General features: G+C 43.6%; 1 protein-coding gene across 2 annotated transcripts in view; it reads left to right on the top strand.

The window, feature by feature from the left end:
• Window positions 1-17337, top strand: part of nbc (sodium bicarbonate cotransporter) — an 89506-nt gene that overhangs the window by 1627 nt on the left and 70542 nt on the right. For both annotated transcript variants that reach the window (XM_036976497.2, NM_001124325.1), the window contains 1 exon segment: window positions 14914-14987. In XM_036976497.2, coding sequence (XP_036832392.1) covers window positions 14914-14987 — 74 coding nt within the window.

The following is a 17337-nucleotide window of genomic DNA, read 5'->3' as shown; positions in this document are numbered from 1 at the left end:
TCGTAATGTTTATGTTATGAATGCACTGATATGTGGAAGAACGTGGCATTTCGGCAACTTCGGGAAAAAACGACTTTATATAGACGTTATCCGTTGTTCACATGAATATCTGCCCTCTCATTGGCTAGAATGGTCCCACCTGATCTCGCCTCTTCCTGCCTTACTTCCATCTTCAAGGACATGTCTTTCCGTTGTTAGAGCAGACACTCAACTTTCTTGTTAATGTAATAGATAATCTATGGTATAGCCAACCAACATCGCTTGCCTCTCAGGAACATGCACCCTGGTGGAAAGTTTTGTATGGGTTGTATAGGTTTCTAAACTACACACTCTTTCTCCTTAGATCTAAACCTCCAGATTACATTATACTCTTTGTTTTTTTGTACATTATATGTAATCCATTCATGCTGTAGATTTATTCTGGTAAATATGTCTGAAGCAGAAACTGGGTGGTGGAAAAAAGATCATCTGGTCACATGCAATGAAAAATAGAGCAGAGAGAACCTTTGAGATCTATTTCCATTTGTGATCTCCTTGTGAATAATTTCCATACTCATTCAATGTACATTTATTGCTTCATAGTTTGACAAGGAACCACATTGTAAAATACCTTTACTAAAAAAATCTGTTATTTATATTTTGTTTCCTCAGTGACTAACCCACTAATCGGATTATGTTTGACAGGGAAATCATTCTTATCTGTCATGATGTCATCTTTATTTTTTAAATTTTAACTTTATTTTACTAGGCAGGTCAGTTAAGAACAACAAATTCTTAGTTATGTTGGCCAGGTCGTAATTGTAAAGGAGAACTTGTTCTCAACTTGCCTACCTGGTTAAATAAAGGTTAAATAAAAATAAATAAAAATGTACAATGACGGCCTACCCCGGACGACAGTGGGCACCGCCTATTGGACTACCAATCACGGCCGGTTGTGATACAGCCTGGAATCGAACCGAGGTCTGTAGTGGCGCCTCTAGCACTGAGATGCAGTGCCTTAGACTGCTGCGCCACTTGGGAGCCCCCATCTACTTACTGTCTGGATTTTTCAGTGCGTTGTTTCCTGTTGTCTTTACTTTAGAGAGCGGATACAGGAAACCAGTGACAGACGCTTCAGGCTGATTAGGTGCTATGCGGGTTAGATTTTGTAACCTAAATCAAATTTTATTTGTCACGTGCTTCATAAACAACAGATGTAGACTAACAGTGAAATGCTTACTTACAGGGTCGTTTTCCAACAATGCAGAGTTTAAAGATAAAAAATAATGGAAATAGACACGGGAATAAATACACAGTGAATAACAATAACGAGTAAAATAAAGCATGGCTATATAGAGGGACTACCAGTACTGGGCCGATGTGCAGGGGAACCAGGTAATAGAGGAAGACGAGGAAGCTATGTACATGAACAGTGCATTCAGAAAGTATTCATACCCGTTAACTTATTCCACATTCTGTTGGGTTACAACCTGAATTCAAAATGGATTAAATATATTTTTTTCTCTGATCCATCTACACCCCATAATAACAAAGTGAAAACAAGACATTTTAGCAAATTTATTGAAAATCAAATACAGAAATATATAATTTACACAATTATTCACACCCCTGAGTCAATCAATACATGTTAGAATTACTAGAATTAATTTAGAATTAATTAGTCTTTCTGGGTAAGTCTCTAAGAGCTTTGCACACCTGGATTGAACGATATTTGTACATTATTATTTTACAAATTCTTCAAGCTCTGTCAAGTTGGTTGTTTATCATTGCTAGACAGCCATTTTCAAGTCTTGCCATAGATTTTCAAGCTGATTTAAGTCAAAACTGTAACTAGGCCAATCTGTATCATTCAACGTCGGCTTGGTAAGCAACTCCAGTGTATATTTGGCCTTGTGTTTTAGGTTATTGTCCTGCTGAAAGGTGAATTTGTCTCCCAGTGACTATTTCAAAGCAGACAGAACCAGCTTTTCCTCTAGGATTTTGCCTGTGCTCACCTCTATTCCGTTTGACTGGATGTATTCATAACTTCACCACTCTCAAGGGATATTCAGCATCTGCTTTTTATTTTATTTTGACCCATCTACCAATAGATGCTTTTCTTTGTGAGGCATTGGAAACCCTCCCTGGTCTTTTGGGTTGAATCTGTGTTTGAAATTCACTGCTTGATTGAGGGACCTTACAATTATCTGTATATGTGGGGTACAGCGATTAACATGATATTTGAATAATTAACTAAACACTATTATTGCACACAGAATAAGTCCATGCAACTTATGTGACTTGTTTAGCACATTTTTACACCTGAACTTATTTAGGCTTGCTATAACAAAGGGGTTGAGTGTTTATTGACTCAAGACATTTCAGCTTTTCATAAAAAAAAAAATAAAAAAAATACTTTATTCCACTTTGACATTATGGTATTGTGTGTAGGCCAGTGAATTCAGGCTGTAACACAACAATTCAAGGGGTGTGAGTACTTTCTGAAGGCACTGTAGGTAGGGGTGACTAGGCAACGGGATAGATAAGACAGTAGCAGCAGTGTATGTGGTGAGAGTGAAAGTGTTTGTGTGGCATCATTATGCATGTGTGCTTATGTTATGTGTGGGTGGGTGTTGGTGTGAGTGTTTGGGTAGAGTTCAGTGTGTGTTCTGTGTGTGTGTAGTTGCTGCGACAGAGTTAGTGCAAGAAAAGGGCAATGCAGGTAGTCCGGGTTTCCATTTGACTAGTTATTTAGCACTATTGTTTAGCAGTCTTTTGTCTTGGGGGTAGAAGATATACAGGGTCCTGTTAGTTCCAGACCTGGCCTTCCGGTACGACTTGGCGTTCCGGTACCAATTGTCGTGCGGAAGCAGAGAGAACAGTCTATGGCTTGGGTGGCTGGAGTCTTTGACAATTTTTTGTGCCTTCCTCTGACACCGCCAGGTATAGCGTTCCTGGATGGCAGGGAGCTCGGCCCCAGATCTACTGCTTCAATGTGCACTATTTCTACACTTTTTTTACATTTAGTTTTTGGTCTTCGGTTTCGGTATTTTTGGTGATGGAAAATATATATCATAGCGGTTTAGATGGCACAACGATTCTCTCCAATATACTTCCTTGTTTTGTCACAAACTGAAATTCAAATCAAAGTTTATTTGTCACGTGCGCCGAATACAACAGGTGTAGTAGACTTACTGTAGGTGTAGAATACAACAGGTGTAGTAGACTTACTGTAGGTGTAGAATACAACAGGTGTAGTAGACTTACTGTAGGTGTAGAATACAACAGGTGTAGTATGCTTACTTACCGGCCCTACCCAATAGTGCAAAAAAGGTATTAGGTGAACAATAAGTAAGTAAAGAAATAAAACAACAGTAAGAATACGGGCTATATACAGTAGCGAGGCTATATACAGACACCTGTTAGTCAGGCTGATTGAGGTAGTATGTACATGTAGATATGGTTAAAGTGACTATGCATATACGATAAACAGAGAGTAGCAGCAGCATAAAAGAGGGGTTGGGGGGGGGGGCACACAATGCAAATAGTCCGGGTAGACATTTGGTTACCTGTTCAGGAGTTTTATGGCTTGGGGGTAAAAACTGTTGAGAAGCCTCTTTGTCCTAGACTTGGCACTTCGGTACTGCTTGCCATGCGGTAGTAGAGAGAACAGTCTATGACTGGGGTGGCTGGGGTCTTTGTCAATTTATAGTGCGACCTATTTGAATTTTAGCAAATGGCAGAGCGATTTCTGCATAGTGCACCCTTAAAAGTGCACAGCGACTAGGAAAGATAGTCTTTGTACAATCCTTTAGAGCTGTTAGTAAATTTCCCAAATATATTTTTCCAAGCACACTGCAAAAGCAACCATGTGAGAGAGCTAGGGAAGCCAGGGTGCAGGCAATCAAGGTCCTCAACCTGCTCTTCCCCCTGAGCCACTGATGTGGGCCTTGACTAACATGCTGACCAGACTGCCCACGGTGTGTGCGCAAGTTTTGCAAATAAACTACAGTTCAAAAGTTTGGGGTCACTTAGAAATGTCCTTGTTTTTGAAAGAAAAGCAAACATTTTTGTCCATTAAAATAACATAAATTTGATCAGAAATACAGTGTAGACATTGTTAATGTGTAAATGACTATTGTAGCTGGAAACTAATCCCTTGGATTGGAACCGATGCTATGGTCAGATGACATGGAAATAGCCACGCACAACAGTGGTGGTACTAGGACATTTTAGCCAAAAACCTGGTTGCCTCTGCCAGGAGACTGAAACTTGGCCTCAAGTGGATCTTCCAGCAAGACACTAACCCCAAGCACACATCAAAATCCAGAAAGAAATGATTAATTGACCACAAAATAAATTTTTTACAATGGCCATCTCAGTCTCCGGACTTGAACCCCATTTAAAACCTGTGGTTTGAATTGAAGAGGGCAGTCCATAAGTGCGGACAAAGGTTATCAAGGATCTGGAAAGATTCTGTATGGAGGAATGGTCTAAGACCCTCCCAATGTGTTCTCCAATCTCATAAAACATTTTAGAAAAGACTCCGTGCTGTTAACCTCACAAAGGGAGTCAAAATTATTGCTATCCCTATCTTTCTGAAAATGTTTTTATTACTTGTTATACAATTGCTCAGAGAAAGAGATTTTGTTTTAGTTTAAAATCATTTCCCCAAAAAATTGCGCATTCGATATAGCTCAGTATTTATATGATTTATTTTGTACAGTATTTTATACAGTATCTTCATCGTGGTTGCCAGTAATTTTAGAGGTGAATGTATATAGTATAGAATGTGTGTGTCAGACAAGGTGAGAGTCAACCCATGTGGCGGCTTTACAAAAAAATATGTTATTGTGAGGGGTGAGGATGTTTTTCATTCATGTTAAAAAAGGGGTAAAGGCTCCCACGCTGAGGTCTGTCCAATGCTGGTCCGACCAAGCTGACTCCAAACTCCAAGACTGCTTCCATCACGTGGACTGGGAGATGTTTCGTATTGCGTCAGATAACAACATTGACGAATACGCTGATTCGGTGTGCGAGTTCATTAGAACGTGCGTTGAAGATGTCGTTCCCATAGCAACAATTAAAACATTCCCTAACCAGAAACCGTGGATTGATGGCAGCATTCGTGTGAAACTGAAAGCGCGAACCACTGCTTTTAATCAGGGCAAGGTGTCTGGTAACATGACCGAATACAAACAGTGCAGCTATTCCCTCCGCAAGGCTATCAAACAAGCTAAGCGCCAGTACAGAGACAAAGTAGAATCTCAATTCAACGGCTCAGACACAAGAGGCATGTGGCAGGGTCTACAGTCAATCACGGACTACAGGAAGAAATCCAGCCCAGTCACGGACCAGGATGTCTTGCTCCCAGGCAGACTAAATAACTTTTTTGCCCGCTTTGAGGACAATACAGTGCCACTGACACGGCCTGCAACGAAAACATGCGGTCTCTCCTTCACTGCAGCCAAGGTGAGTAAGACATTTAAACGTGTTAACCCTCGCAAGGCTGCAGGCCCAGACGGCATCCCCAGCCGCGCCCTCAGAGCATGCGCAGACCAGCTGGCCGGTGTGTTTACGGACATATTCAATCAATCCCTATACCAGTCTGCTGTTCCCACATGCTTCAAGAGGGCCACCATTGTTCCTGTTCCCAAGAAAGCTAAGGTAACTGAGCTAAACGACTACCGCCCCGTAGCACTCACATCCGTCATCATGAAGTGCTTTGAGAGACTAGTCAAGGACCATATCACCTCCACCCTACCTGACACCCTAGACCCACTCCAATTTGCTTACCGCCCAAATAGGTCCACAGACGATGCAATCTCAACCACACTGCACACTGCCCTAACCCATCTGGACAAGAGGAATACCTATGTGAGAATGCTGTTCATCGACTACAGCTCGGCATTCAACACCATAGTACCCTTCAAGCTCGTCATCAAGCTCGAGACCCTGGGTCTCGACCCCGCCCTGTGCAACTGGGTACTGGACTTCCTGACGGGCCGCCCCCAGGTGGTGAGGGTAGGCAACAACATCTCCTCCCCGCTGATCCTCAACACTGGGGCCCCACAAGGGTGCGTTCTGAGCCCTCTCCTGTACTCCCTGTTCACCCACGACTGCGTGGCCACGCACGCCTCCAACTCAATCATCAAGTTTGCGGACGACACAACAGTGGTAGGCTTGATTACCAACAACGACGAGACGGCCTACAGGGAGGAGGTGAGGGCCCTCGGAGTGTGGTGTCAGGAAAATAACCTCACACTCAACGTCAACAAAACTAAGGAGATGATTGTTGACTTCAGGAAACAGCAGAGGGAACATCCCCCTATCCACATCGATGGAACAGTAGTGGAGAGGGTAGCAAGTTTTAAGTTCCTCGGCATACACATCACAGACAAACTGAATTGGTCCACTCACACAGACAGCATCGTGAAGAAGGCGCAGCAGCGCCTCTTCAACCTCAGGAGGCTGAAGAAATTCGGCTTGTCACCAAAAGCACTCACAAACTTCTACAGATGCACAATCGAGAGCATCCTGGCGGGCTGTATCACCGCCTGGTACGGCAACTGCTCCGCCCTCAACCGTAAGGCTCTCCAGAGGGTAGTGAGGTCTGCACAACGCATCACCGGGGGCAAACTACCTGCCCTCCAGGACACCTACACCACCCGATGTCACAGGAAGGCCATAAAGATCATCAAGGACATCAACCACCCGAGCCACTGCCTGTTCACCCCGCTATCATCCAGAAGGCGAGGTCAGTACAGGTGGATCAAAGCTGGGACCGAGAGACTGAAAAACAGCTTCTATCTCAAGGCCATCAGACTGTTAAACAGCCACCACTAACATTGAGTGGCTGCTGCCAACACACTGACACTTTAATAATGGGAATTGATGGGAAATGATGTAAATATATCACTAGCCACTTTAAACAATGCTACCTTATATAATGTTACTTACCCTACATTATTCATCTCATATGCATACGTATATACTGTACTCTATATCATCGACTGTATTCTTATGTAATACATGTATCACTAGCCACTTTAACTATGCCACTTTGTTTACATACTCATCTCATATGTATATACTGTACTCGATACCATCTACTGTATCTTGCCTATGCTGCTCTGTACCATCACTCATTCATATATCCTTATGTACATATTCTTTATCCCCTTACACTGTGTACAAGACAGTAGTTTTGGAATTGTTAGTTAGATTACTTGTTATTACTGCATTGTCGGAACTAGAAGCACAAGCATTTCGCTACACTCGCATTAACATCTGCTAACCATGTGTATGTGACAAATAAAATTTGATGATGATTTGATTTGTTTTTAACCGAGGTGGGAATGCTGAACATTCCACATCTCTCGCCCACCACTGGTGTGGGTATACTGTACATCTAGCCCTGCACCCCTTGGTGTGTGTACGTCCATCCCTGTGCTGTGTTCCCCATAAGGCCCACCTTGTTAGAAACCTCATCACAGGCTGATTATGTGGCTCCTGTCCTGGGGGTATATGGGGCCCCTGGTGTGGTAGGAGCTCTAGTCCCATGACCCCGTCCATCCCCAGCATCGAGCCTGCTGCAACATGACTCTTCTCTCTCGGTTCTCCCCCTCCCCCTCTTAGGGCCTTCATTCTAGCCTTGCCACATCACTCTGTTACTTGAACCGGCTGCATCCCCTCCCCTCCCTGCCTCACCCCTTCACACCCTCTGTGTGCAGAAGAAGAAGACTATCATGGCGAATGCTAAACTAAATGCTACTTGAAGGCTATGTACAGTAAATGCTACATGATTGGATCCGTTAAAGATTTTGTACCTGTCTAGAGGATCATATCTGGTACAAATCAGTCCCAAAGTTCTAGACCTCAGCTGAATCTGGTACTGAATGGTGTGGCTTTTGAACAAGTTGAGGAGACTAAATTACTTGGCCTTACCTTAGATTGTAAACTGTCATGGTCAAAACATATAGATTCAATGGTTGTAAAGATGGGGACAGGTCTGTCCGTAATAAAGAGATGCTCTGCTTTTTTGACACCACATTCCAAAAAGCAAGTCCTGCAGGCTCTAGTTTTGTCTTAATTATTGTCCGGTTGAGTGCTGCAAGGAAAGACCTAGTTAAGCTGCAGCTGGCCCAAAACAGAGCGGGACATCTAGCGTTTCATTGTAGTCAGAGGGCTGATATAAATACTATTCATGCCAGTCTCTCTTGGCTAAGAGTTGAGGAGAGGCTGACTTCATCACTTCTTCTTTCATACGAAACATTGTGTTAAATTCCAAATTGTTTGCATAGTCAACTTACACACAGCTCTGACACACCAAACCCCATCAAACATGCCACCAGGGGTCTTTTCACAGTCCCCAAATCCAGAACACATTCAAGAAAGCGTACAGTATAATATAAAGCCATTATTGCATGGAACTTCCTTCCATCTCATGTTGCTCAAATTAACAGCAAACCTGGTTCCAAAAAACAGATAAAGCAACACCCCACGGCACAACGCTTCTCCCCTATTTGACCTAGATAGTTTGTGTATGTATTGATATGTAGGCTACATGTGCTTTTTTAAAGTTGATGTACAGTGCATGTATTCAGACCCCTTTCCCACATTTTGTTACGTTACAGCCTTATTTGAAAATGGTTTAAAAAATAAAATGGGTGTTGCACAACGATTTTAAATCAATAAGTTATAGTTTAGTCAAATAATTCTATATTTGGGCTTGAAGTGACATCCGAAGTGTCCACTTCGTGCAAATCAGTGTCAATGTGGTGTCTTTTCCTATGATATGACATACAAATGATTTTCAGGGGGTGCAGGGGTTTTTGCACCTCCCACTTTTTTAAAACCAGGAACATTTCATAATTTTTCTATTTTAACGTATTTTTTAGCTAGTCTGTATCTTTCAATAGTTATCCATATTACCAGTGCTTCATCCTATAATTCCTAACTATTTCTATGGTGGATTCGCAGCTGCAATTTATTGAAAGATGACAAAACTTTGTAGATAACAATAATGGTGAAGTCAAAGAGACCAGTGGTTTCCATCTGTGGCAAAGTTTTCACTAAATCAATACTTATGACAAATCCAGCTCCAGAACCAGCCATAGAGCCAGCTGGCAATTTTTTTTGATTACGGTGTAGTAAAATGCAACAACTGATAACATTTAGCTTGATGAGGTTAGCATGCTAGCTAGCTATACTGACAGCAGGTTGTTGATGTTTAAGAATGGAAATTCCGACACCCAATTTGTGACAATCTACAAGTAGCCTTTGTCATTCTTTGTCGGTGGAACCTAAACGTGCATTTCCTCTCAAGGACAGGAAATGAAGTTGAAATAGTGGCAGCAACTTCCTTTTTAAGCTTTTATAAGAGGATGGAAGTAAGCAACTATAACTTCATTCACTCTTGGACCATTATTGCTTGATTTAACATACAACTTACAAATGTTTAAATGTGGCTTTCTGACACTGAGAGAGGGTTCTCAGAAACCCTCTCAAACCACCAACCAGATCTTCCTCATCTTTTTAGTTAATGTGAATAGGAATGACCCCTGACCATGTACATTCCAAGGCTCTCTCACTCTCCCTCTGCGCCTGCAGCTGTCCGAACAGACATTTCCCTAAGTCCTTAAACGGAGCCCCAGAGCCTCAGAGGAAGAGCTGACTTCGTCACATCGCCAATGACACCTCAGGGACTCTTGAGAGATTGACTGGTTGAATGACTGACTGACTGGCTGGATGACTGACTGAAGCTATAGCCGGCTCTCTGACAACTATAAGATGACTCTCTATAGCTGTTTGCCTGGAAGGCATGTAGTAACCTGGAGGGACTGGCTGAACCCATGGCATGCTCTCTGTGTGACAGAGATGACGCTCTGTAACTGTTCTTACCAGGAAGGCACATACTGTCCTGGAGAGACTGAAGAAGAAACAGGACAAGGAGAATGGTGGGAGATGAAGATGGAGTACAGTACAACCCCTCCATTTCACTCCCTACTATACTTCACAATGAAACTCAAGACTGCTTTGATGCTGCTCAACACTCAACTCTTGAAACTAAACCATTCCTCTATTCTTTCTTCCATTCTTTCCTTCAAGACTGAAAAACCAAAGGAGAGTCAGAGTCCAATATTTGGCCGCGCTTGGCAGGATGGCACAACGTCAGGCCCCCAGGCTACTCCTCTCCCCTGTGTGTTTGATGTTGGGGCTTTGCTTTAATGTTATGGTTATGCTCTGGCCCCAATCATATCTCAAGGCCAGATAATGTGATAAGGCTGTCCCTCCGCTGGGGAAATGAAGATGAGATGCTAGTTGGTGCTATCTGTCTCAGGAACAAGTTGTATCCTTCCTGTTGTTGCTTATTTAGTGGTTTGTGTAACAAGAGGCAACCCCCCACAAACTGTATAGCAGCATTATTCTGGCCCGGGGTGGGGCAGTGTAAAAGCAGAAAGTAAATATTCCCTAGCCTACCTTGCCGTCCAAGGTACTCAAATTAAGGAACAAACTGGATATTCCTGGTGGATATTGGAAGTTTAGTTTTAAATACCACATCTTTATCTGCAAAAAAAAACTAATTTGAACATGTCTACAGGACTATATTGGATTATTATTGATAAGTTAAAGTACATTTTCTATTGAAAAAAATCTGAGGAAAATGAGAAGGAGGGATGATGGTCACAGTTATGACCTCATCCTGTTAATGATCTGTGTTGAAAGCTGGAGGGAAGGGAAAGGGGGATACCTAGTCAGACTGGCTGCATTCAACCGAACTGTGTCTTCTGCATTTAACCCAATCCCCTCTGAATCAGAGAGGTGCTTGTTGTTGGGGGTTAACTGCCTTGCTCAAGGGCAGAACAGCATATTTTTCTTAGAGATGGAGGGATGATAAGAAGAGGAACAGCAAGATGGAGAGAGAGAGAAAATAAGAAGGGGGTAGAAAGAGGAAAAATGAGCAAACTGTCTTTGTGTTCTGGTTAACCTAAGCCTACGGGTTAATATTTTACTCTTTCTCCTTCTTGCTCCTCTCCCGGTGCTGTTGGTTCTGACTGAGACTGGCTCTCCATGGGTCTAAACAGCTGGTCTTGAAACTAAAGTCAGCTATGGGCCACGTTCCTATAGGCCTCCCTGCTCCATGAAGAACCAGCTGGCTGAGGGATCAGGGTAGAGCTGTAGGCCATGTAGCCCCACAAAGTGATCCAACGCTTGGACAGGGAACTAAACATGAGCTCTGAGCTTCCTTATACACCAGGAACTTACCTGTCCTGCAGAAGGCTTTTGGCACAAACTGTTTTGTTCTCTCCGTTCTGACTGGCAGGTGTATTATCATTGTCAGGCGTATGGCTTTAGGCAAAATACACAAGTAGGCCTATATATCAGTATGCACAAATAGGAACCATATTACCATGGACACCGATAAATACCTGCAGGACATGCATGCATGCACATGCTTTAATGGTGTAACATTGTGTAACGAGTGTGTAGAAATCCTGCTCTGAAGAAATCCCGCAAATAATTAATTTCCAGCCCGGGACATCGGGCAGGTATAAGCACAGCCACACACGCTCTCATAGACATCATGCTGTGTTTGGTCAGTCATGGGAATGTGAAAGAGTATCTGACCAATGCAATGGAGTTGCAGAACTTAGTTCTATTATGTTCTATTAAGTCAGGTTCTGTGCCTTCCGATGAAAAGGATGGGCAATAAAAACTGAATGGAGTGAATAACAGAAACTGAACTGATTTGATGTTGTCCTTCTCCATTGTAGTAGGATACTCTGCCCTCTCCTATTGTGATTGCACAATAACCGTTTGACAGGTCTGAAATAAAGAAAATAATTAGTGTTTGTCTGTCAGGACGATGCACCACTGTGTGGGGTTGTGTTTATTTGTCACGTGCACCGAAAACAACAGATGTAGACCTTACAGTGAAATTCTTACTTACAGGCTTTAACCAATAGTGAGAAAAAAAGGTGTGTGTGTGTGTGTGTGTGTGTGTGTGTGTGTAAGTAAATAAATAAAATGACAGTAAAAAGACATTTGAAAATAAAAGTAGTGAGGCTATATACAGACACCGGTTAGTCAGGCTTATTGAGGTAGTATGTACATGTAGGTATGGTTAAAGTGACTATGCATATATGATGGACAGAGAGTAGCAGTAGCGTAAAAGAGGGGCGGGTGGTGGGACACAATGCAGATAGCCCGGTTAGCCAATGTGCGGGAGCACTGGTTGGTCGGGCCAATTTAGGTAGTATGTACATGAACGTATAGTTAATGACTATGCATAGAAGATAAACAGAGAGTAGCAGCAGTGTAAAAGAGGGGTTGGGGGGGCACAATGCAAATAGTCAGGGTAACCATTTGGTTACCTCTTCAGGAATCTTATGGCTTGGGGGTAAAAACTGTTGAGAAGCCTTTTTGTCCTAGACTTGGCACTCCGGTACCGCTTGCCATGCAGTAGTAGAGAGAACAGTCTATGACAGGGGTGGGCCTTCCTCTGGCACTGCCTGGTGTAGAGGTCCTGGATGGCAGGCAGCTTTGCCCCAGTCATGTACTGGACCGTATGCACTACCCTCTGAAGTGCCTTGCGGTCGGAGGTCGAACAATTGCCGTACAAGGCAGTGGTGCAACTGGTCAGGAAGCTCTCGATGTTGCAGCTGTAGAACCTTTTGAGGATCTCAGGACCCATGCCAAATCTTTTTAGTTTCCTGAGGGGGAATAGGCTTTGTTGTGCCCTCTTCAAGACTGTCTTGGTGTGTTTGGACCATTCTAGTTTGTTGTTGATGTGGACACCAAGGAACTTGAAGCTCTCAACCTGCTCCACTACAGCCCCGTTGATGAGAATGGGGGCTTGCTCGGCGCTCCTTTTCCTGTAGTCCACAATCATCTCCTTAGTCTTGGTTACGTTGAGGGATAGGTTGTTATTCTGGCACCACCCGGCCAGGTCTGACCTCCCTATAGGCTGTCTCATCGTTGTCGGTGATCAGGCCTACCACTGTTGTGTTGTCTGCAAACTTAAGCAGGTTAGTAGAAGTGGAGGAGGTTACCTGTAGGAGGAGGACTTTTCCATTGTTGCCTTAGAAAGAGTACATGAGCATAAAATAACTCTCTTTTGAAATCTTCTACATGGAATCTAATGAGTGTTTATAACCTTCGCTTGATAATCAATCTGTTCATGTTCTTCTTTTCTCTGCATGTATCTGGATATAGACGGTAGGTGGTGTGCATAATATACTTTTTTTCAACAGGGCTCATAACAGATCAAAATAAACATGGTGCCCTTGATCTAGTAACTAGGCTCTTATTGCAGGTAACTGTAGTAGAGAGGCTTCCCGTGTGTGTGTGTGTTTGTATTTGTGTGCTCAGAGAAGGTTTCACTCCTAAGTAAAGCTAGGCTAATCCTGACAGCCTGGGCAGATCATTGTAAGAAGCCCACGTGACTCACAAATAAGGACTAAGGTGATAGAGTGAGAGATAGACGCAGCAAGTGTGAGCCAGATGGAGGACTAAGGCTTTGTGTGTGTGTGTGTCACCCTCATAACAATAGGGGATTTGGGCTGAAACGACGTCCCTGGTGTGATGACACACACATCCTGTTCAGAATGCTTCAGCCTCTGTATTAATCCAATCATGTAGCTCAGTGTTTCCCAACCCGGTCCTCGAGACACCCTGACCCAGCCATTCCACATATCTGACCTATTCCAGTACAAGCACACCTGATTCAAATGTGGTAACTAATCAGCACTAATCAGCAAGCCCTTGATTAGTTGAATCAGGTGTGCTCGTGTTAGAATTAAACAAATATGTGGACTGGCTGCTGGTGGTCCTGAGGACATGTTTTGGAATTAATTAATGTTGACAGTGGTATATTCCCCTGTTTTACTTATGTTCTAGGTATAGTATCTTGTTCTACCTGTGTCCTAGGTATATTCCCCCGTTCTACTAGTGTCCTAGGTATATTCCCCCGTTCTACTAGTGTTCTAGGTATAGTCCCCCGTTCTACTAGTGCTCTAGGTATATTCCCCCGTTCTACTAGTGTTCTAGGTATAGTCCCCTGTTCTACTAGTGTCCTAGGTATATTCCCCCGTTCTACTAGTGTCCTAGGTATATTCCCCCGTTCTACTAGTGTTCTAGGTATAGTCCCCTGTTCTACTAGTGTTCTAGGTATAGTCCCCCGTTCTACTAGTGTCCTAGGTATGTTCCCCCGTTCTACTGGTGTCCTAGGTATATTCCCCTGTTCTACTAGTGTCCTAGGTATATTCCCCCGTTCTACTGGTGTCCTAGGTATATTCCCCTGTTCTACTAGTGTCCTAGGTATATTCCCCTGTTCTACTAGTGTCCTAGGTATATTCCGCCGTTCTACTAGTGTCCTAGGGATATTCCCCCGTTCTACTAGTGTTCTAGGTATATTACCCCGTTCTACTAGTGTCCTAGGTATAGTCCCCCGTTCTACTAGTGTCCTAGGGATATTCCCCCGTTCTACTAGTGTCCTGGCTATATTCCCCCGTTCTACTAGTGTTCTAGGTATATTCCCCTGTTCTACTAGTGTTCTAGCTATATTCCCCCGTTCTACTAGTGTCCTAGGTATATTCCCCTGTTCTACTTGTGTTCTAGGTATATTCCCCTGTTCTACTAGTGTCCTAGGTATATTCCCCTGTTCTACTAGTGTCCTAGCTATATTCCCCTGTTCTACTAGTGTCCTAGCTATATTCCCCTGTTCTACTAGTGTCCTAGGTATATTCCCCTGTTCTACTAGTGTCCTAGCTATATTCCCCTGTTCTACTAGTGTCCTAGCTATATTCCCCTGTTCCACTAGTGTTCAAGGTATATTCCCCTGTTCCACTAGTGTCCTAGGTATATTCCCCTGTTCTACTAGTGTTCTAGGTATATTCCCCCGTTCTCACAGTGTTCCTGTTGTTCCTGCAGGGTGGAGGATGAGGCAGTGCTGGACAGAGGGGCATGCTTTGTCAAGCATGTCTGTGATGAGGAGGAGGTGGAAGGTAAGAGCACTGAGCTTCTGTGACATCCATGATGGCTGCTGTATTAATGATTGGCTAACAATGTTATTCAATAATGTCTCCTCTCATTTCTCTCAAGCACCAACTCCATGGAGTCAACCTATTTCCTTTCTCCTCTCTGTCTTCCATCCCTTGATGTTTCGCCACCTCACTCCAGGGCCGGCTCCGGGCATAAGCGACATAAGCAATCGCTTAGGGCCCCTGGCCACTAGACCCCCCCCCCCCAGTCAGGGTCTCAACTTACTGTTTGAGAGTTAGAATAGGGGAATATGCAAGTTCGACATTTGGTTGTGCATCAGCAGTTTCTCTTATGTCAACCACTGACATTCACGCAATTAGCTTTGTCAGCTAACATTTTTTAGACTGGGAAATTAGTCTAGCCAGCTAACAATTTTTAGATTGGTAAATTAGTCTAGCCAGCTATCTAAACTTTCAGTAATCATGGCTGAAAACTGACCGGGGACCATGAGACCAGGGGCCCTGACATCAAGTGGGCCCCATTAGATTTTTTTGGGTTACTCTCACTCTGATATCATAACATGACATAAGTCTTGGCAAAATATGTAGAATTGCAGGAAATTTGCTTTAAAACTACAAATATTTTGTTCCACCCCATGGCAAAATGGGTAGAATTACCGGAAATGTAGCCTCCCGAGTGGCTACTGCACTGCATCGCTGTGCTAGCTGTGCTACTGGAGATCCTGGTTCGAGTCCAGGCTCTGTCGCAAGCGGGCGCGACCGGGAGACCCATGGGGCGGTGCACAATTGCCCCAGTGTCGTCTGGGTTAGGGGAGAGTTTGGCCGGTAGGGATGTCCTTGTCCCATAGCACTCTAGCAACTCCTGTGGCGGGCCAGGTGCATGCACGCTGACACGGTCAGGTGTACGGTGTTTCATCCAACACGGGCTGTTTCCCGGGTTAAGCTGGCATTGTGTCAAGAAGCAGTGCGGCTTAGTAGGGTCGTGTTTCGGAGGACGCACCGCTCTCGACCTTCACCTCTCCTATGTCAGTACGGGAGTTTGAGCGATGAGACAAGACTGTAACTACCAATTGAATGAAATTGGGGTGAATTTTAAAAAAAGAATTAAATTCAAAAAAGAATTACAGGAAATTTGCTGTAATTCTACAAAAAAATAATCTCTGCCCCATGGCAAAATGAGTAGACTTTCATGAAATATGTTAGAAAATTACGAAATTTCTCTCCGCCCCATGGCAAGCATTGTAGAAAGCTTGTTTTAAAAATTCAACATTTTCTGTACTCCCCATGGCAGAATGTATAGGAATGCAGGAAATTAACTTTCAAACTAAAATGTTTCTCTTTGCAGTCATGGCCACTAAAAGTTTGGCCAGCTGGTTTGCACATGCTCTGAGGACGTGGCTTGGGATGCTGTCTGGGCCGGCAGACTTGCGAGTGTTAACATGCTTAAATGTTGGCCACCGAGATCAGGAGCACACAGTCAGCGGGGGACCATGTGAGCAGCGGGGGCCCATGTCGGCGGCTCTATGTTTTCTTCGAAGCGGGCGAAAAAGGTGTTTAGCTTTTCCAGGAGCAAGGCTTCAGTGTCCGAGACGTAGCTGGCTGTGCCTTTATAATCCGTTATTGTCTGGAGTCCGTGCCACATGCGTCTGGTGTCTGAGCCGTTAAATTGCGACTCCACTTTGTCTCTGTACTGTCATTTTGCCGCTTTTTAATTGCCTTATGGAGGTCATAACTGGTCTGTTTGAACAAGTCCTTGTTCCCAGTCACCTTGCTATGGTTAAATGTGGTGGTTTGCGCGAATGCTGCCGTCTATCCACTGTTTTTGGTTTGGATAAGTTGTAATCGTCACAGTAGGAACAACAGCCTCTATGTACTTCGTCACAGAGTCTGTGTATACGTCGATACTATTCCCAGAAGCGACCCGGAACAGACCAACGTTGAACAGTCCTTACCACAGGTGCTTCCTTCTTAAGTTTCTGCCTATAGGGGGGAGGAGCAGGATGGAGGTGTGATCTGATTTGCCGAAGGCTATAATACTCTCTCTCTCTAGGTCTCGCTCTAATTTCAGGATGAAGTATAGGAGGGATTAATATTGAAGATAAAGATGTGGAGCAAATAACTACAGGTTTATCAAGCCACGTAATGCCTGCCCCCCACATGAAGATGTTTACTACTTTAATCCCCCTGCAGTGACACACACACTTACTTTTGCACAAAAACACAAACTTGTGCACTCACACATTCCTACATTTTCACACATTTTGACCTATCTATATATATATATATGTGTGTATGTATATATGTGTGTATGTATATATATGTGTATGTATATATATATATATGTATGTATATA

Source organism: Oncorhynchus mykiss, chromosome 5 (assembly GCF_057628025.1).
Source record: "Oncorhynchus mykiss isolate SJ-2025 chromosome 5, ASM5762802v1, whole genome shotgun sequence".
NCBI classification, from domain to species: domain Eukaryota; kingdom Metazoa; phylum Chordata; class Actinopteri; order Salmoniformes; family Salmonidae; genus Oncorhynchus; species Oncorhynchus mykiss.
The sequence above is the reverse complement of the archived record's forward strand: the minus strand, read 5'-3'. Positions and strand labels throughout refer to the sequence as shown.